The 22,043-nt window shown below is 46.4% G+C and overlaps 1 protein-coding gene across 2 annotated transcripts in view; it reads right to left on the bottom strand.

The window, feature by feature from the left end:
* The window catches only part of TRAPPC8 (trafficking protein particle complex subunit 8), a 1,257,619-nt gene that overhangs the window by 739,373 nt on the left and 496,203 nt on the right, over positions 1–22,043 (bottom strand). For both annotated transcript variants that reach the window (XM_085605699.1, XM_085605700.1), the window contains one exon: positions 1,574–1,674. In XM_085605699.1, the coding sequence (XP_085461825.1) occupies positions 1,574–1,674 (101 nt within the window). The remainder of the gene's footprint in view (positions 1–1,573; positions 1,675–22,043) is intronic.

The following is a 22,043-nucleotide window of genomic DNA, read 5'->3' as shown; positions in this document are numbered from 1 at the left end:
TTTCATTCAGGTCACCTTTAATGTTACAGGATCTTTTTCATATTCTGGAAAACGTTGCCAAAAAACAATTAATGGGGGATTTCATATTCCCAACTACAATGCTGCTTAATATATTTTAGAAATACTTGATCCAGAATGAAAAGCTTCCACTAAGCTGTATGGTTAGGAACACAACGAGAAGCCTGGAAGCACCCGGTCTCAATCCAAGATATTTATCAGCAAAGATTTGTCACTATATTTTACTAGGTTTAATGATTCGGAAGGCTTCATATGTTCCACAGATAAATATAAATGTGTTATAATAGTTGTACCATCACTTATAAATGTGTCCTCTGAGTAACCAGATACTGAACTGCAGAATAAAATACTGCACAAATGTATCCTCTCAGATCTTATGGGTATAGAGAGGGACACACTTGCAAGTATCTAGGTTCATATCACTTAGCTCTCAAATCATTCAGGTAGGTTATCAGACGCACTGTTTGTGAAATAGGTTTCAACACATTCTCAAGCTTAAAATGGTTAAGCCAAGAATAAGGTGAGGGGATAGTATTCCAGCATGGTCACGAACCATATGCTTAACAATTTGAATTATTCAAAGCAAATGAGGTCTGTGACCTATAGGTCCCTGCGCGATAGCATAGGAGAATTATTAGAACTCCTAGATAAAAAGCAGGGACTTTTTATGCAATATTTGTAACATTTTATTCATCAGAGCTACATTACTGCCCTGGCTTCTTTCTATGATGTTATCAAAATGGGTATGCATTGAAGCAAAAACTTAAGAATCAACTATGGCACACACTACCTCATTAAAAATATATATTTAGTGTTTGACCTCCTAAGGGCTTCCACCCAAGCTGTGTACAGCTTAGTGCACACTATTCAGTCAATCTGCAAAGCAACTCTTGCCCAGGAGCCAATTTTCCTATACTTTCAAAGCCAAGAAAAGAGGCTCACCTCTAGTGACTGGGGGCTACTTTATTTTTGTAAACACAGATGGGCTTCCTTCACACCAGCAGTGTACACATCAGCTTTCCTTTGTCCTACCATGCAATTCAATAGCTACTCAAATCTTATGGCACACGTTACTTCAACTGACCACTCTTATGAAAGTTATTTTTTGCTAACCTGTCAGTAATGGATAGGGGACACTGCCATGTACAACAGAACTGGCCAAAGAGGGGGGTTCATACTGCCATGCTTAATGACTGCAGACTAACAGTAGTTTCGAGAAATAAAAGATGGGATGGTGAGAAGGATTTAGTTTCCAAATTTCACAGAGTTCCAGAAGCGTAGATGTGTGCTCTGAGAAAAAGAATGGGTAGGTAGGCAGAAAACTGGAGGCAGAAAATAGAAATAAATTAAGTTGGAAAACAGAGATATGGGTGAGTGAAAAAGAGGGAAAGAGTGAGAGTGAAGAGTGAGCTAACACATTCTAGAAAATATTTGTCACTGCCAAAACTAGTTTATCCTCATAAAATTAACATGTAAGGCTAAAAAACACCACACAGCATGCATTATCTTAAAGTTCTTTTAGAATAACACATCGACGGTAAATGAACTAACTCACTTGCAAATATCCCTGTATGTCTGAATTGCTGTATCCATGTAATGAGCTGGGTAGGGCCTAGGAGCTCCAGGCTGCAGAAAAGCGGATATTGCTGCCATTTCCTGTAAGAAATAAGTACCGGATGACTATTTCAGCAGCTAAAACCTCATCCAAACTTCAGACTCAGTCACTAGCGTTTTATTTAGGTAGATCTTTGCAAATAATTAAACAGAATATTTCAAAACACTTAACGTATGTAAATGAATCCTCCCAAACCTCAGCACACACAGGTGCACAAACACATGCAGCCCCCTTCAGCTTACAGTTTCATTCTGCTCTATCATCCCCCATCCACCAGTTGATAAGCACTTGACGCACTTGAGACAATATATAAAGCGCTCGCCATGCTCCGAAAATATAAGAAAGTACTCTTGGCAGTAATTCTAGTACTAGTAGACCTCCTTCTTCCAGATTTAGGCTTGCATAAAAATTAAAATAGATTATTTTGCCCAGCACGAACGCAACAACAATTTTGAACCCTATGGGCATACACAACATAACTTCCAGGTCCAGCATGCCAATCCAGCATGCGTGCTGAGTTTCGTCAGTGGTAAGATCCCAAGAGGCCCCTCAAATACCAGTGGTGGCTAGATAGTTGAGAGATATGACTGACAAGCAAAATACTGCCATAACGCTATATTCAGACTGTTAGAAATTTACTAGTCACCTGCACCTAACAACAGACTCCTAAAAATAAATCTGGCTTCCGATGAACCACTGGACAAGCCCTAGTAATTCCTAAATAATGGTGCTCATAGAGGTTCATTTGACTGGCCAATATGCAAGGAATATCAACTAATGAGAAGGAATCAAAAATGGGGAGAGGCCAGGTAAGTCAAGGTAAAGTCCATAAGTCAAAGAGACCCAGGTCTGATCCATCCCATTAACCTAAGGTAAACAACCAGAACAGCCTTCCAGGAGCACAAGAGGAAGCACATCTTAACTTCAGTGTGGCTGCAACTCTTGTTAAAGGATACAGAAGAAAGCCAGTTATTACAAACTGCAAAGGAGAGAGCAAGGCACCTACGCACTGGTAACTGGCATCACATCAGTAAGGGGACTGCAAACAACCAAGAGCATGTCTGCAAGCACTGGGATGAGAAGATTTCTACTGAGAATCCCATAACAATGCTCATGACAACTATGGTCCTGAACACCCAATTTGTATATGGTTTGTGGTGTACAAACCAAGGGAATACAAAAATCACAGGATGATTGGGTGTAGCAATGACACCAATCAAAATAAGTTTCTTCTCTAAAGGCTACACATAATCACTCTGTTTGGACATTTATAGGACCTGAATCTATCATTGTACCATCCACTGCCAGTACCAAGTCTGCTCTTTTCTTTTTGATAGTGGGAATTGACTGCTGTTTCCCAAAAGGCTATTCAGTACACATGGCCGAGTCCAGAGATACTGGAACCGGCAGACAGCACCTAGAATCCACTTGAATAGTCACACAAAAAAGAAATAGCATAGAAGCACAAGTACTACTGACAGTCTCATCCAACACGTTTACTGGATCTTGACAGTTCTTACAGGATACACAGAAATAGTATGTTCTTACTGACCACACTAGAGACAAATCCTTAGGCGATGTCTGCAAGCTCATTCTTCAACTGAAGGGCACCCCTCCCAGCGTTTCACTTTTCTACCGGTACTTCATGTGAAAAGGCAGAAATTTCAGGGACCTTAGCTAGCTCCTTACTGGCAATCAAGGTGGCCTGAAACAGCACCGAGTCTCACTCTTTTTTCTTTTCTTCTTTGGTGATTTGTACATAGACTGTTGGTCCAGCAAACAGGGGCAGGCAGGGCAGAAAAATATGCTTTTATAGTGCCCACAGCAAGGCCTTGCCGGGTTGAGGACAAAACAAATAAAAGGACATCAGATAGCTTAGCCTCTAAGAAGTCTGTATGTTGATCAATGCACCAGGTCACACATTTGTCTCAGCATCTGGTGTAAATAGATTTTGTGGAGGAACACATGGTTGAGAGGATAACATCTACCACCTAAGGGGCAAATTAAATGCAGTCAATCGCCGAAGCTCAGTTTCCATGCATAGAAGTGTAGATGCCGTAGAAGGACCCTGCCCTGTTAGTGAGACAGTGTCCTGCAAAGTGATAGCCTGATCGAAAAAAATATGCTCATCTTCAGGAAATCTATGGACTACACTTTCCTAGCCTAAACTGCAGGAGTTAGGGCCAGTCGTTCATGGCTACCTTCAGAACTTGTAGCAGGAAAGGAAGTGGCAGGAATACGTACAAGAGTCCCTTGCTCCATTCCAGGTGGAAAACATCTCTAACGAATGCACTTGTAGAAACTCCCAACATGCAAAACTCTTAACACTGCATGTTCTCAAAGGTGCCAAAGAGATCTATGCAAAAACAACAGTTGATGGACAGAATGCAGAGCAATGTCATACATTCACCCCAGTACAGAGATCTGGGCCTAAATCCATCGTTTTTTTGCTCACCATGCCATTCCAGTTTTAACCCAGCCATATGCAAATCAGTCTTGACCCTGTGCCTCATGGGAACAGTCTAGCCCGAACTGCCAAGCCAGGTCCTCCCTGGACTGGAACCAAGCATCCTAGGACCGGTTTCGGGGTTGCACCCCTCTTCAGCCAGGATAGCTTGATTCCAGTGGCATGGAGAGCATGGGTCTGAGCATACCCGTCCCACTCGGGGTGACAAATGCAAAAACAACAGTTGATGGACAGAATGCAGAACATGATGGATTAAACCCAGATCAGTTGACTGGGGGTGAGTGTTTGATTTGCTCAAGCGCTCCGTCCATCATTCCCTTTGGTATCGCTTTGTTCGCCCTAAGTTGGCAGGGTATGCCCAGACGTGGGTCCCTTGCTCACTTTGCCACTGGAGTCAAGATAGCCTGGCTGACGAGGGTTATGAACCCGAGACCGGTCCCAGGATGCTTGTTTTCGGTCCAGGGAAGACATGGCTTGGCAGTTCGGGCTGGACTGTTCCCATGAGGCACAGGGTCAGACTGATTTGCATATGGCCATGTCTGAACTGGGGTGGTGGAGTGAGCTAAAGAATGATAATGGATTAAATCCAGATCAGTTGACTGGGGGTGAGTGTTTGATTTGCTCAAGCGCTCCGTGCATCATCCCCTTTGGTATCGCCAAAGAGATCTAGCCAGAAGAAGTCCCACTGGTGGAAGATGTCCTGCACCACCTGAGGATGTAGGTATCACTTGTGATCTGCCAAACAACACCTAGTTATCATCTACCCTGGCAGTAAGGGACCCCGCCATGTGATTGAGACCACAAAGATGTCATGGTGCCCCAACCATCTGCAGAGTTGCAAGACTTTCTGGCACAGGACCCATGACCCTAACCCCCCTCTCGGCTTGTAGCAATAACACATGGCAATGGTGTTGTCCTTAAGCATCTGCACCAACCTTCCATTGATGGACAGCAGGAAGGCATTGTGAGACAGACAAATGGGCTGCAACTCCAGAAGATTGATGTGGAGCAAGCCACTGGAGAATAGAGTCCTCGGATTTCCAAGTCTTAACAGGCGACACTCCCCTCCCTAACCTCCCCCTCCCCAACCCAGTAGGACAAATTGAATTGGTTAAACACCACTGCACCATTCTCCACCACTTGAGCTGCCTCCTCCAAGATATTGATGGTGTCTGAAAGGTGGCTTTGGTGCTGGGCCCACTGCATCTTCAAGCTCCACTGTAGGGCCTGCAAGTGTCACCTGTCATGTTTGACATGGAGAATGCACGAGGCTAAGAGGCCAAGAAGCCTTGGAACCACCTCAACTAGATCCAGAAGCCACGCTGAAAGATTGGGATAATAGCCTGAATGTCCTGACTTGTTGCTGCACAGGAAAAGCTCTGAAATCGACCCTATCCAAGATTACACTAAAGAATGGCAGCCTGTGAGAAGGAATCAGGTGGGACTTCAGCTCGTTGTTGATGAACTCCAGCTATGTCAAAAGTTCTGCCTTCATCCAGAGTGGTTCGCCACTAACTGTGGAGAGCTCGACTTAGGCAGCCAGCTGCCAACGCGGGCAACGTATGGGAATACAGCAATTCTCGACCTCCAGAGACGGGCAAGCGACCACCCTCATCATTTTCGTTAACATCCAAGTGTGCTGGTGAGGCCAAAGAGGAGCACAGTAAATTGAAAATGCTCCTGGCCACCCTGAAAAAGCAACACCTGTGTGACCGCAAGCTAGGAATATAAAAATATGAATCCTGAAGTCCAGCCGCCCAGGTCCAATGCAAAGAGAACCTGGGCCAAAGTGAGCATCTTGAATCTGTCATTCGGTCAGAAAGCATTGTGAGAAAGGAGGTCCAAGACTGGCCTCAGGCAGTCTCCCATTTTTTAACTGAGGACTTGGTGAAAGAAATAAACCCCACCTTTCAAAGAATGCAGTACCTTTCCATGGCACATTGGCATTGCAACCCACGCTACCCCCTGTAGGAGAATAGATGAGTGCTCATCTAAAATCCGCTCCTGAGGGAATAAAAGGGTAGGGCATAGCCATTTTGAATCATTTTTAAGTCTGACGGACTTGACTGGTCACCGACCCGGGAGGAAATGTTACATGCTGCCTCAAATGGGTGGATAGGAGCTGCTAAGGGCAAACTAAAGCGATATGTTGGCTAGTGTAGCAGAGAAGTACAGAACCATACTGAGGTGGCTTGACCAGATTGGGAAGGTGAGGTCCTGAAGGATCTCTTGGGGGTGAAATGCACAATTTGCAGAACAGGGAGGATGGGAGGGTTGGTATGAAATCTGAGGCTAGATAGTTGACATGACGCTGAACAAATCAAGCATTCAGACACTAGTCTCAGATCTGGGTTAAATCTATAGTTATTTTGTTCACCACACCACCCCAGTTTGGACCCAGCCATATGCAAATCAGTCTTGACCCTGCCCCCCATGAGACAGTCCGGCCCGAACTGCCAGACCATGTCCTCCCTGGATTAAAAAAAAGCATCTTAGGACCTGTTTCGGGAAATCACCCCTCATCAGCAAGGCTGGCTTGAATCCCGTGCCACAGTAAGCATGGGACTCACGTCTGGGTATATCCTCCCACTTAGGGCGACAAATGCAAAAAGAACAGATGATTCCCGGAGTGTGGAACAAATCAACCATTCACCACCAGTCACAGATCTTGGTTAAATCCATTGTTTTTTATTGCTCGCCATGCCAGTTGGGACCCAGTGATATGAAAATCAGTCTAGACACCGCTCCGCATGAGAACAGTCCAGCCCGAACTTCCTGGCCAGGTCCTCCCTGGACTGGAAAAAAGCATCCTGGGATTGGTTTCGGGGGTATCACCCCTTATTACCAAGGTTTGCTTGAATCCGGTAGCATAGCGAGCACGGAACCCATGTCTGGGAACACCCTTCCCACTGAGTGCTCTGAAGACACCTTGCACCACCTCCGGATGGAGACGCCATTTGTGTTTTGTGAGCAATCGACAGCTCAGTCTGTCTGCTCTGGACTTCAATGAGCCCGCCAGATGTTGAACCACCAGGAAAATGTCCCGACGCAAGGCCTCTTAACAGAGGGTCCACAACCTCATCCCACCCTACTTGTTGCAATACCAGATGGCAGTGGTGTTGTCCATGAACACCTGAGCTAGCCTCCCCTTGATGGAAGGAAGAAAGGCTTTCAATGCCAATTGGATCACTTTCAACTCCAGTAAATTGATGTGTAGTTGATACATCCGCCAGCGACAACAGTCCTCTGATCTCCACCTCTCCCAAAAGGCCTCACCAGTCCAGGAATGACATATCTGTCACCATTGTGAACTCTGGCTGGGTAAGGGAGAGGGGTCTGCCGCTGACATAATCACGGTCCATCAGCCACCACTGCAGATCTTTTGCTGCTCCCTTTGAAACCTGGCTCAGGTCTGATGCTTTTCCCCACTGGGACTTCAGTTCTCACTGCAGAGCCCGGATATGCCAACAGGCATGTTTTACAAGAAGGATGCAGGAGGCAACGAGACCCAGCAGCCTCAGAGTCAGTCTCACCGAAATCCAAGATCCAGGCTGAAACATCGGAATCATACCCCTAATATCCTGGACTTGCCACTCCAGAGTATAAGCCCAAAACTGCACTGTATCCAGAAGTGAACTTCTGAAAGGGAATCCGGTGTGACCCCAGCAAACGCTGAAGGTCCGCTGTAGTCTGGAGGTGGACGACGACTGACTGGGGCAAGCCAGCTTTCCACAGCCAGTCGTCAAGGTTGGGGAAGACTGGAATCCCTGACCTCCACAGACGAGCTGCAACCAGCACCATATCCTTAGTGAACACCTGAGGAGTACACAATGAACTGATAATGTTTGTAGCCCACCGCCAACCATAGGTAACATCTGTGGGCAGACAGAACAGGGGATGTGGAAGTAGGCATCCGGCAAGTCCAACACTACAATCCAGTCTAGAGGGAGGAGGACAGACCAAACCTGAGCAAAAGTGTACATCTTGAATTTTTCATTTCTCAGGAAGGTGTACGTCTGATACGATGGAGGCCTACATCCTTTTTCAACACAAGAAAGTAGCAGTAAGAGCAACCACAACCTACTTCTGATGCCTGCACCCTCTCATTGGCTCCTGTGGCCAGAACAGCCAGCTCTTTGTCGCAAGAGCAAAAGGTGTTCCTCCATCAGCCATTCTGAAGACAGGGGGGAAATGTGGCAGCATCCGTTGGAATGGTACAGTGTGACCCCGCTGGATAATTTGAAGCACCCATTTGTTCTGATGTTAACTCCTGCCATTGGGATATGTGGTACTGAATCCTGCAACCAACTGGTCTGAGCGCATATTAAAGGGGCTTTAAGGCTGTGTCTGCTAGCTGGGGGGATTGCGATGGGTAGACCTATGGCCTTGGTTTCCAGAAGGCTTGTAAGAGCCACGTCTGCAGCCATGAAAGGACTGAGCTGCCTGCTGGCCATGGTGACAAACGGAAAAAGGATGGAGCTGATAGCCTCTACCATAGCCACGGAAGGAGTGGAAGTTGGAATGCGACTGTCACTGGACCATGGTGAGCCCCAACGACCTGGTAATGGTACTACTACCCGTGAAACGTTCAAACGCCGAACCCTCCTTGTCGCCAAAAAGGTGAGTGCCATCGAAGGGCATGTCCATAAGGATGCCTTGACATCCCCCAAAATGCCAGTATTCCTCAACCAGGCGTGACGCTGAAGCACCACTGTGGACGCAAAAGGTCTATGCAGCAAGGATGTGATATCCAATCAGTATCTGATTGTGAACTTCGCTGCATCTCTCCCATCAGCAATAGCTTGGGAGAGTATGGCTTGAGTATCCTCCAAGGCCATGGCAGCACTTGCGCAACCATACTCCATACAGTATGGGAATAAAGGCCCAATAAGCACACGGTGTTCACGGACCGCAGTGCAATGCTGGTGGAAGAGAAAATCCTCTTTCTGAAGGTACCCAGCCTCTTGTATTCCATATCCAGTGGTGTGTTAGGGAACGCACCAGGATTCATTTTGGAGGTAGAGGCCTGGATCACCAGGGATGCTGGGTGAGGAAGGCTGGGTCCCAAGAGGGGGGAGATGGCGGCGGGAAATGGTCCTGTGCACAGGAGTACCTGTGCAGGATTTGTCCCAGCCCCGGCCAGGACATCAGTGAGTGCTTCATTGAAGGGAAGTAGGGGTTCTGAGGTACTCAATGTTGAAGCACTTTTCTCAAGACAGTTGTATTGACCTGTACTGTGGGCAGCATCAGGTCCACAACCTCTGCAGCATTCCAAACCACCATCACAAAGGAAGCCCTTTCATCCATAGCCAGCGTGGGAGGAGAGAGAAAGCCAGTGTCTGGTGAGGTGGCCAGACACCGACATCAGCCAGGTCCTCATACCAATTGTCCTTGGCCATAGACGCTTCAAGGGGTCAAAAAACAATAGGTATCCTCAAATTCCCACCATTTGAGTTCCTCAGAGGGCCCTTGAGGAAAATAGAGTCCATCTCCAATTCAGGCTTTGTGGGCCAGGTCGACGCTGATCCAGATCAGATCTGTATCGGAGTCAGTAAACGCAATGAGTTAGGCACCACCGATGGGCTTCAGTGGCACCAAGTAAGGAGCCACTGGAACAGTCACGGAAGGGGATCGCAAAGTCGCAGCGGAGGGGGGGGGGTGGGGGGTGTTTGATCTTGCTTCACCAAAGGATTCCGAGGGTCCGACTGGCACCAAGGGCGAACCGGGCAGTGGAAACTCATTCGGAGCCCCTTCCAAACCCATGGGGCCTAAGAAGTTCAAGTGAGGTTCAACTGCCCAAAGATGAGGCTTAAAGTTTAGTAAGGACTCCTCCAGCTCCAGGAAACTCAAGGAAGCAAAGAGCAGACCCAGGGTCAGACTAGGGCTCCACAGGGGCCTGGACTTGTGGCGTTGTTTCTGTGCCTGTGCTGGACCAAATATAAGATGAACAAAAGACCATCTGACAGCTTTACTGCTAAATTGTCAATCTTGCAGAGGCCACACCTTTGTCCCAGCATCCAGCAGAAATGACTGCCGGAAGGGCGTCTGGCAGAATGAATCACCACTTCAGGCAGTTGATCAAAGCCAGTCAAATGGCACCCACCTGTGTCCACGCATGGAGGTGTGGATAGTGCAGGTTCGGGTAGCAGACAATACCCTGTTGCCCGGAGAGAAGGTCCTCTTGAAGCCTGATCGGAGGCAATGATGAAAGCCATTCTGCCTCTCCCCCAAAAATTGTGGCACCAATTGCTAAACATAGGTTTAAAATAGGCAGTCTTTTGTTCAGTGTCTTCATGATAGAGGAAAGAAACAAACTGCTTGATACTCCACTGTGCATACTGGGCTAATGCAGTCAAACAAGTTTCTTGCAGCAGGTTCTAGTCGCACTATGGTGTGCGGGTATCTGTTTTAGAGCACCCTTTTGAACTTTTTTCTCATCTGAAGTACACTTCTATTAAGTGGTGTTTACAGCCTTAATTACTGCTTGTATCGTATTTCTGCTAACAGGAAAAAAGTTAGTTTTTTCTGCTTTCTTGGGCTTGTATCCTATGTACTGGGTTGATTGGAAACCATGGGAAAAAAATGGAAAATTGCCTTCTGGGATCTTGCACACGTACGAGTATCTTCTACTGTTCATGAATATCAGGAAAAAATCCCATGGTGAAGAATCCCATGATGAGCAAGAATTGGCAAAGACAATAGGTCTGGCGTTGCCTGCTAGCCTTTTGTCAGTTCTTGTATTGTCATAGGTTTTGCAAAACGTTATTGTTTGGAAATACGCCAGGCCCTCACCAATCTAAACCAAAAACACTTGCAGCAGGCAAAAAACGTTTTGGGATCTAAAAAAAACAAAAGATATCCATAGGACACCCTGGCAGGGAACTACTTTGTGAGTGGATGCATTCCTTGTGAAAGAGAAGCATGCCGCAACTCATAGTGAAGTTAGCCAATGGCTTAAGTGGGCTGATATATTGCCCTTTAATGCAATTTTTCCGAACAAACTCCATTTTCTTGCATTCTCCTTAGCATGCTTAAAGATACAAACATCTTTGGTATACAAATGCTGGTCTCCCTTCCAAGCAACTCAGTACTCTTCATGTATATAGTGAGCAGGGCTGTGAGAGGGACGTTCACACTACTAACCTATCAGCAGGGGGCAGGGATGCTGCAGCTAGGCTGAGTAGCTGGTGTGCAGTCTGGAAAGATGCAGCATGGAGTATGCTTTCAGCTCAGGAACTGTGCTCTGCACTTAAATGGCATTGTAGCGGTCAAAGCCACTCCCCTACTGATTCATGGCCACTTAACTACAAATGTTCATATTCCCCCTATTAAGAACCAAGGGAGGGGATGGTTTCAATGCCAAAAGGGAGGGAAGAGGTGAATGGCAGTCAATCTCAGGGTAGGTTGTCTGGGAGTGGAGAAGGGTAGTGAGGTCAGGTGATGTCAGACTGTATTCCACTGGATTGGATCTCAGCAGAGGTAGTGAACTAGCAGTCTGCGGTCTGAGAATGCAGTGCTCGCTTGGATACCTTTGCTCAACTTCCCTCCTTCTTTCCTTCCTTTCACCTTAGTCTGCCTCCCCTTGAGGACGGGCCGTTGATTGGGACATGTAACTGGTGTGTATTCATATGGCAGTTCATCCACTTTGACACTGCCGGCATTCTTGCAACCTTCTACTGAAGGGAGAAGAGCACACGAAGGGCAGCATTGGAGGGTGGATTTGCATGTTTCGGAGAGCACACAGGGGAAATGGGAGGTTAAGAGAATGGGTTGGGAACCCAAGCATCGCTCTGTTGTCACCCCATCTATGGATGACACCCAAGAGTACAAATGGAAAAGAGATAAGATGGTTTAGAGAGCAGGTACTGTGCTTTTAGGAAGCCATGGTGTTTTTTATTTTAGTTGTTTGCAGGCACATGGGGGGGCTACTTGCCCTAAACCGTTGGGGTATAGCACATTTCTGGATACACAGCCTCAAAGCCAGGCTGTCCTGCTGCACTAAGCCCCTGCTTTTGACAACAGGTAGATGGTTTATGTGAAGGTTGGACAACATCCCTCATGTATGAATCAGACTAAATTAACAAATTGACTTCATGAGCAGCTTCACACCCTGAAAATCCCCAATAAAGAAATAAGAAACCTACAAAGGTGCTACTCTCTGAAGATACTTTCTTAGTTGGTTTTCAGTTTAACAGTGAAATGTCTGCATGGCAGGTTTCTACCATCACCATATTCATAGTGTACATGTTTCATGGACACCAATCTATGGGTAACTAAAATAAATCAACATAAGGAATTTCGCCATATTTCTCAGAGTGTTAGGGGACACCAAGCATCCTTTAAGAATGCCAAAGTGAGGTACTGCTTGTGAAGCACCAAGCAAATTACCTCACAGGCACTCCCTGATAATGTGAACACAATTTTAAACAAAAGCACAGAAGCCCTCTTCAGAAAAGTTCTCTACTTGTATATTGGCAAATCGGCATCTTTGACAACAATGTGGATTCGAACAATGGAAAGACACCCAGTTGGGGACAGTGTTGCTTCTGACCTACACTAATGTGCATTGCTATATTCCTGTATTTAACTCTGGAATGGGCATGCAAAATGCATGGGGGAATTCTGAGAAAGGCAGTTATAGTTTGTTATTCCTACCAGTGACTAGGGTGTGTGGGTAGTAAATCACTTCTGGAGATTACCTACCTTGACCCAGTGTTTTCCTTTTCACAATGGCAACAAGCATGTGGAAAACACCCCAAACTGTCAAGGAATTACTGCCTCAGTGTAAGACAAGGTAAGCTTTGGAGATTGATGACGGAGAGCGACACTGTAACAACTAGCCTGTGGTCACTACAGCTGGAAGGGCCTTGATGGACACCCACAGTGGGGAATATATTAACACCTACTGCCTCACAGGCAAAGAGAGAAGGAGTAAGCAATGGGCGGTCATTTCAGGCATGAGGCTACTAAAGATGACAGGCACACCTTATATTGCCTGCTGTTGGCGGCACTCTTTACGGTGACATGCATAACATCTCACGACTTGCCTGTTGCTGTCAATCGTACAGTGACAAGCACATATTTGTCTGAACGTTGTAACTACAAACTTTGATCATTTATGTCTGTGGACAAGGTATACATTGTTACTTTGGAATGATCAGTATGCACACCTCACGGATACCAGCTCTTTAATCTAATGAATAATACACATGTGTAGGTATGATTATTTTACCATTTCGTAATAGGCCATATAATATCACTGATAGGACATTTATCTTTGATTGCTATCTTCTTGTAATGAGTTTTTTTCTGTGCCAACATGCAGAATGTGACTCCATCCCTGTTTTTCTAAAGTCAGCCAGGTAAACTATTTATTCGCTGGGGTAAATGGTAGAATGTGGCCTAGTGGCTTCAGCTGACTTGGACCTGCGTACCCAGGTTCAAATCCCATCCCTGTGCTAGATTCAACATCGAGTGATTCAGGGCAAATCACTTCATCTCCCTGTGCCTAAATATGTGTAAAATGTATTTGTGTAACCCTCACTTGATATACACGATCTTGAAGATCGCCTCTTGACCTTTCACATAATGTACAGCGCTCTGATGTTTCACAGCTAGGTTTCTACTATTTAAATGGCATTACGTACACACAAAATATGCAAGTGTGTGTGGGACTAAATTGGGGATGGAACGTAAATGTGCCTTGCTTCCACAATACCTAGTAGCAGAGGAAGTCCATGACAATTTGTCACAAATGGATCAGGAGGAAGCAAAAGGACTCAACTTGTTTGACGTGTGTTTCAAGAAACCAGACTTACACTACCTTCTGCACTTTAGTGCCATAACATACCATTTTGGTATAAGAAGAGATTGGGAAAGCATGTAAGAGTACTCAAACGCACTTAGGAAGTTAGCAGGACTTTGCAAATGTTGTGCTCCGACTGAAAAGCACATTAGAGACAAGTTCTGTTGAAGTGCAATCATGATAAGATTACAAAGGAACTATGGTTTAACAATAAACCATTCTTAATTGAAGTGATCATAGTATCAAAAAGGGTGACTCGCATGAAACGGTATGTGGATACTAGTAAGCAAGTGCCGACAGTGTGTCGTCCATTGAAAACGACATGCAAATAGTGGGTATACAAAGAGGCAGGAAAGGCTAAATACACCACATTTAGAGGGAAATGAGGCAATAGGCTATACGGCCAAAAGCAAAACTCTGCCAGCAATCACAGAGGTAGGGAAAGACAGGTTATTACAAGAAATTCTGCAGGAGTTTTGGGTATAGTGCAGAAGAAAAATGGGAGTGTGATGAGGTGGTCATTCAGTTAATGTCAAGGGATAGCAGTAATCCATCTAATAAAGTGGATATAGAGGGCACAAAATTAAAATGCGGTTTGATTCATGCTCCCACATTACATACAATCCACAAGGAGTGAACAACTACAAGTTCAGGGCGAGGTTAAAGCTGTGCAAAATGGTCATTAAACCTGGTGACCAAGCCAAGAAAATGCTGGGGTTCTTCCAAGCAATAATGGACTTTGGTGAATGTGTATGTGTCCGTTCATGGCAATCGCATCATTGGTTGGCTAATTTAAAAAAAGGATGGTGTGCATTTAGACCTCAATGCTGTCCCCAGTGGTACAGGTGCAGACTACTGAGAAACACTGTATGGAAGTTGTTAATATGTGTCCTGGTTTTTAAAGCTCATTTCAGTGCATGTTTATTAAGGGGTTGGGTTGTTTAAAGACTTATGTACATAAGATCGTATTGAAAGAGGGGAAAAAGCCTCCAGTGTGTATGCTAATATTACCTTTTGAGGATCTGGATACTCTGAAGAGGAACTTAAGTGTCTCTGAGGCAGGAGTGATTGTACCCGTGGAGGCCTCAAAACGGTTGGAACCCATTGTGCTGGCTAAAAAGGCCTATGGAAAGTCAGATTGTGTGTCAATTTCAGAGAGCTCAAGAGTGAGGTAGTTGTGGATAAGTTTCTGCCATCCCCAATAACAGAGTTTTCTCTAGTTTTAGTGGGAGCCAACTTTTTCACCACCTTGGATTTATACCTTCGCATACCACCAAATAAGGCCACACAAAGATTCCTGGAGCTGGCCTCATTCATGACAACTATTGGAGCATATACAATTGTACGAATGCAGTTGGGCTTGATTACAGCATCTTATATTATATAGATATTTGGAGATTTAGAAGGTCTGAAATCCTACCAAAACGATATACTGATTTTTGGGAACACTTGGGAGCAACTCAACTATAAAGTTCTGGATTTTTTTTAGATAATTTCAAGACTATGGCCTAACATTAAAACTTAAAAATTGTCATTTAGATAAGCAGGAAATTATTTCTTGGGGCACACAATGAGTGCAAAGAGTTGTCTTGCAAATGCCCTGCTTTTTTGGCATTTGTGCCTGGTAGGGGGCATGTTACCATTGATGCCAGCGCAAAAGGGTTAGGTGCAGTGTTGATCCAACTGGATGATAGCACTGAGCAGGAAATAGCATTTTTATTCATAGGTTCAAGAAAAGCAAATTTAAAATATTCCATAATTAATTTGGTCATACATACACTTAATAAATTTCTGTCGGGAAAGATTCACAGTGAGGACGGACCATAAACCAATGAATGAGATCTTTGAGGAGAACGGACCGGATGCTGTGTCTGCACGCATCGGGATATGGGTCGCTGGACTTAAAGAGTATACCTTTAGAGTCCAGTAGATATCAGGAGTTGAGAATTGTGCAGAGGGCTACTTGCCACAACTGGTGTCTGCAGAGCACTACGATTCACAGTCTAACTAAATGATTTTTAAAAGATTTGGGAAGGTGAGAGTTTAATTGGCTGTAAAGAATGGTTTGGATTTTAAAGGTACACAATTGATTCAACTAAAATCTTTAAAGAAGGTGCATGGCTTAGCCACGATCGAGAATGGTCACACGTTGAGAGAGCACCGTAAAACTTAGCTTGCCCCACAATCCTTCCAAAAATCCAGATTAGCAGACTTCTCCTAAGATAGGAGATTGCCCCGCAACAATCATAGAACAAACGAAGGGGGTCCTTTGATCGCGATTTCACAGAGGAAGAGCGATAAACAAGATTGTGGAGTGGAATGGCAGCCTACCTTGCAAAAGGACACGTCGACGTTGCAGCGGACATCGGCCTGGAGGGAGGAGGACAAAGCTCGGAGTGCGGCTCCTACTGCCGCAGTGGAGGGATCGGCCCAAAATTGGCAGCTGCTGGAGGGCTCACATATCTCACGCCCCCCCACCTTGCTGAGAAGGAGTAGAGCGTTGAGACCTGCCCAGCGTCTGGTGTGCGGAGCGGACGCCGGGCAGAGGGTGCTCCAGGTCAGGGCAAAACATCCACAAGAGACCCCTGCGTCGGCTCTCTTGGGAGAGCCCGTGTACTCTGCGTGGGGAGGTGCTGTTGGAAGGAGAGCCAACGCAGAGGTGAGGATTGGACCCATAGAGCGGCGGGCCCAGGGTACAGCTCGTGCCGCTGCAGAGGCGTAATCGGCCCAAAGTCTGCACCACTGGGGAGACCCTCCCCCTTCCCAGCCCATGCACAGAGAAATATCCGTGTGGGGGGGGCAACGCTGACAAACTGTGGGGGGGGCAACGCTGACAAACAGCGGGGGCGGCAACTGGAGCGCTGGGCCTGCCTGGCATCCAGTGTGGCGAGAGGGTGCCGGGCCGCGGGCGCTCCTTGTCCGAGACCGGGTGAGCGCCCGGGTTCGCCTGCAGTGGTGACAAGTCCCGAAATTGGCCTGAGCACCCTACGAGCGGAGGAGCAGCTGGAGGTAAGACATCAGGCAAACACAGAGGTGACAGGGCACTCATCAACTTCGACAGCTAAGCATGCCCCAAAGAGGCATCGGAAGGGCAGGTGGATCCGCGCTAGGCTCCCCTCCCTCTCCAGCCGAGCTTGGTGGATCCCGAGAACCACACCTGGGCCAGCAGTGGCAATAAGGGCAATAACACTGGATTATGCTGTTTCCAACACCGCCCCCCCCCCCCCCCCCCCAGGACTGGCGAAGGAGATGGAACGGCGCCCCCCTAACTAGGAGCGATAATGGCCACCATAGTAGACCTAAAGGGTGTGCGGGTGCCAAAAATAGATTCAGTGACAATAGAGGTCACCTTAATGAAAGCAGACTGACAAAAGTTGACTGCAAAAGTCACAACGGACAAGACTCAAATCCAATCCACAACAAAATGCCTAGAAAGAAAAGCACAAACACTGAGACACCAGGCAAAGAATATGGCTGCTAAGACTGAAGATCGGGAGGCATGGGCAAGAAGAAACAACATTGGGTGGAGGGGGTTACGGAAGGGGCCGAGGGCCAGAGCTTTGACCTATTCTTCGAAGGCTTCATAACTAGTACACTGAGACCAAAATGGCTGTCAAACTTTTTCCCGGTTGAAAGGGCCCACCAGGCCCCAGTGCCCCCGCCTAAGCCTGGGGCAACTCCACGGACAAGTATTGCAAACATCTTCAACTATCGAGATAGAGACGCTATCCTCCAGGCAGCGAGAGTTAAAGGAGAAATATACTTCGAAAACGCTCAAATACATTTCTTCCCAGACTTTACCCTACAAGTACAAAAACAACAAAGGAGGTTTGAAGGGGTAAAATGAGAGTTGAGGGAGACAGAAATAAAACACATGATGCTGTACCAGGCAAGGCTACGTATAGTAGCGGAAGGTAAGATATAGCACTTCACATCACCAGAAGAGACATGGGACTGGCTGGAGGGGTGGAGTACAGCCACTTGATGGGGGAGCAAAGGACAGCAACCCTCCGGAAAGGAATCACTCCAAGAGAAGAAGATATCTCAACCAGAACAGAGCGAGGACGGGACCCCCCCCCCCCCCCGAATGCAGCCATAATGCGGATGGGACACACTGAATGAGAGGAGGGGGTTACAGAGAAAGGTGAGGCCTCCTGAATTGGGAAAAAAGAGACAATAATGGGCTGGGGTGTCTGTGCTGCCTCACACTCTGTTGGTCTATTCTGGGACAAGAAGCATTAGGCGGCAGCGGACTGTCCACTACATATCTGAAAACTCCAAAGGGAACAATAATCTGCTAACTCACGGACAAAGTAAAGCAAGGGGTCATAAGTTTGGCTGAGATTGCAAGTTCTCGACGCGGCCGAGACGCACCCCGTAAATAGTGTAATTAGAGTAAACAGTTACTACAGCGACATGCTCTCTGCAGGTCGAAAACTTGGGGTATGAATGGCCGATTTAGAAGGAAGGCAGGGAGGGAGGGGGAATCATGGTTTCCTAGGGGGAGTTTACTGTTGTAGTGTTATAACTTTTCATTGGTGTGCTCACACAAAGCAAATCTGACAATGTAGTTCTCCAAGAAACACGCCTCACCATAATAGAAGATAGACAAGTCCGGGTGAGAAGTCAAGGGAGGGAAATGCACACACATAATGGAAATTCATGACAGCCAAAGACAATAAGAATATGATCCTGGAAAGGAAACGGTTCGAACAGCAGAATCAAACGAACTGTAGTGCTGCAGTTCATTAAGACACGCCCCAGATGTCATTTTACTGCAAGAAACGCACCTCCCAGTTAATCGATGTATGGCACTGAATTGCTTCAGCTCCACACTATTGGCACACTCAGGCTACACTACAAGCTCTAGGGGTGTAGGCATAATCTGTAGAACCTCGCTCCCACTTAGAAGTGATAAGGTGCGGACAGATCCACTGGACACATTTGTGGCAGTGAATGGCGATGACTCCATTTCTGTTCAGTGTACACACCACCGGGGCTACAAACACTCACACTAGACATACTAGGGCACAAACTCCTAGAACTCCTAGAGGGCAGCCTGATAATGGGAGGGGACATGAACGATAATTTCCGCTGACCTGGATGCCATGGGGGGATCCGCCACGGGAAGAAGAGTGGGCAAATTGGGCGACTTTCTACTTGCACTAGGTCTAACTGACAAATGGAGAAGCCAACACCCCACAGATATTAAGAAGGGGGTCAAACGCTTCTTCAGTGAGAATGTGGGATTGGTGGACTCCGGGATCACACTGTGGGAGGCATTTAAAACAGTGCTGAGAGGGCAGCTATAGGGAAAGATAGGGGCATCCTGGATGGAGGCAAAGTTAAGGGATGTTACCTTAGAGACTGAGATATCAAATGTAGAGGAAAGCATTGTAGAGGACACAGGTAGCACTCTGGAACTACAACACCGACTAAAATTAAAGCAGAAAGAGTTGAAAAACCAATTAGAAGATAAGCCCTGGCCACTCAACAGAGTTTATATGAGGTGGAGGACAAGGCAAGCAAACATCTGGCATGGCTAGATAAGAAACGAACTAGGAGTAGATGGGTCCCAGAGATAATAGATAGGGAGGGGCGACATCACTAAACTAGGGAGGTGATAGCAGAAGCATTTTCTAACTACTATGAGGAATTATATTCCTCTACAACGGAAAGATCGGAGGATGAATGAAAGGAGTTCCTAAGAGATGTACGTTTACCTCACCTAACAGAAGTTGATAGGGAAATGCTTGAGGGCGATCTAACGCGAGATGAACATAATAGTGCAACCCGTGCACTGCAATTGGGAAAAGCAGTAGGGCAAAATGGCCTACCGGTGGAGCTGTTCAAATGCACACTAAGCAAAACAACAGAGACCCTACTAACCATGTTCACGGAAGCCTTGGATAAGGGAGCTTTTCCCCGTGATCAAAGGATGGCACTGATAGTGGTCATCACCAAGGAAGGGAAATCACCAACAGACTGCTGCTCTTACAGACCGATCTCAATACTTAATTACGAGGTGAAAGTACTAGCCAAGATCTTCTCCATGTGCCTTTGCAAGGTGATTACCTTATTAATATACCCAGATCAACCTGGATTCATGTTGCATAGGGGCACCAAACTTAACCTAAGGCGACTGTTTGGGGTCCTCCACAGGACGGGTGGGGAGGCGACAGATCCAGCGGCGCGTCTGTCATTGGACACCAGAATGGACTTTGACACTGTAGAATGGGACAACCTCTAGCAATTCTGGTTCATCTTGCTTTCGGACACAAATGTATCACCTGAGTAAAGCTGCTCTACCATAGGTCGCTTGCAAGAGTACGAGTTAATGACAGGGTGTACAGGGAGCTCCTCCTGGAGAAAGGAACGAGGTAAGGCTGCCCCCTTTCACCGTTACTATTCGCCGTGGCACTGGAGCTTCTGGTGGCAGGGACCCAGCAAGACCCCTTGATATGGGGCATTCCGGGGGGAGGGTTGGAGGGGGGGCAGTGGGAGGAAGAGATTTCCCTCTACATAGATTACATTTTATTGTATGTACTCAAGCAGCAGCAATCAGTGGACAGAGTACTCCAGATTTTTGGCATTTTTGGAGACTATTTGGGTTACCAGATTAATTGGGACAGATTCCTCATTTCCACTGACAGGGGGCATCCCCAATTTGACCTCTAGATGCCATGTTCCAATAGAGACTAAGAATTTCAAATACATGGGAATTGTGGTGACTAGAGGCCCACATGAAATCCATCAACTAAATCCAATACCCCAACTGGATAGATTCATAAAAGATGTGAAACAGTGGCGATCGCTTCCTCTTACATAGTTGGGCCGAGCAGCCCTATATAAAATGATGACACTACCCCGCATTTTATATATCCTACAAAACAAGCCCTATGTAAACCCAAAACCTTTTTCCAGAGGGTGGAGGCTGAGTTATGGTCCCTTCTTTGGGGCGGAGGCGCCCCGCTCATAGTGCATCGCAAATTGTAGAAGGCGGTTTAGCCATTCTAGACATTATAAGCTACTACTGGGCATCAAAATTGGTCACAGTCAATGACTGGATGTTCAGAGACCAAACAGACCCAGCATAGAGGGTAGATAGAGTGGCGATGGAGAAGAGGGGTGGCCTTCCATCACACTACAAAATGAGCTGGCCAAGAGAGCTCCCCACCCACACTCACACTGTAATAATAGCATGGAGCACAGTTAGCAAATATCTAGGTTGGGAAGGAAGATTGACATAAATTACCGCACTCTGGAGCAACACAAGGCTTTCACAGGTTAAAATGTTTTAGAACTTTAGAAAATGGAAACTACTGGGCTTGGAGAGTCGGGACGTGTGGAGAGACCAAGCCTATATTAAATTCGACCACCTGCTTGAAATCATTTTGTGGAAGGAAAGGTTAGATATTTCTGAGTGTCCATATCAAGTGGTTTGCTCCCTTACACACATTGTTGATATCATTTTTCATATTCAGGTGCTTGTCCATGGTGACTCTGAGAGATTTGGCTGAGTCTATGATGAGGAGTGCAGTTGAAAGCAGTGAGGTGACTCAGCCAAAGGTCTAGCTTGGGGATGTGGTTCGGAGGGGAGATGAGCAGGAATTCAGTATTGGAGGTGTTGAGCAGGAGATGGTTCTCAGTTAACCAGTTTTGAGTAGACTTTAGGGTAGTGTTGAGTGAGATGATGTTTTCAGGGGATGAGATTTTCAAACAGAGTTGCGTATCGTCCGCATACATACGGAGGAGAATGTTCGTGGAATTTAGTGAGTTAGCTAATGGTTCCAAGAAAAGGTAGAAGAGGATAGAAGATAGGACGGACCCTTGGTGGACCCCCATGAGTACTGGAGAGGGCAGGGAGAGGGAGTGGTTTGCCTGGACTCTTTGAGATCTGTGGTGGAGGAAGGACGAGAACCATTGTAGAACCTGACCAGAAAAACCCATCCTGATTAACCGTGTTGAATGCAGAAGAAAGGTCAAGGAGGATCAGGAGGCAGGATTCATTTTGGTCAAGCATTTTTAAAATGTCATTCATAACGTGAGTGAGAGCCGATTTTGCTGTGCCCCTTACGAAAGCCACGGATTGATGCTGGTCCAGGAGTTGATAATTCTCTATGTGAGCACAAAGTTGG

This window comes from Triturus cristatus, chromosome 5_1 (genome assembly GCF_964204655.1).
Source record: "Triturus cristatus chromosome 5_1, aTriCri1.1, whole genome shotgun sequence".
Classification (NCBI taxonomy): domain Eukaryota; kingdom Metazoa; phylum Chordata; class Amphibia; order Caudata; family Salamandridae; genus Triturus; species Triturus cristatus.
This window is presented reverse-complemented; position numbering and strand designations above follow the sequence as displayed.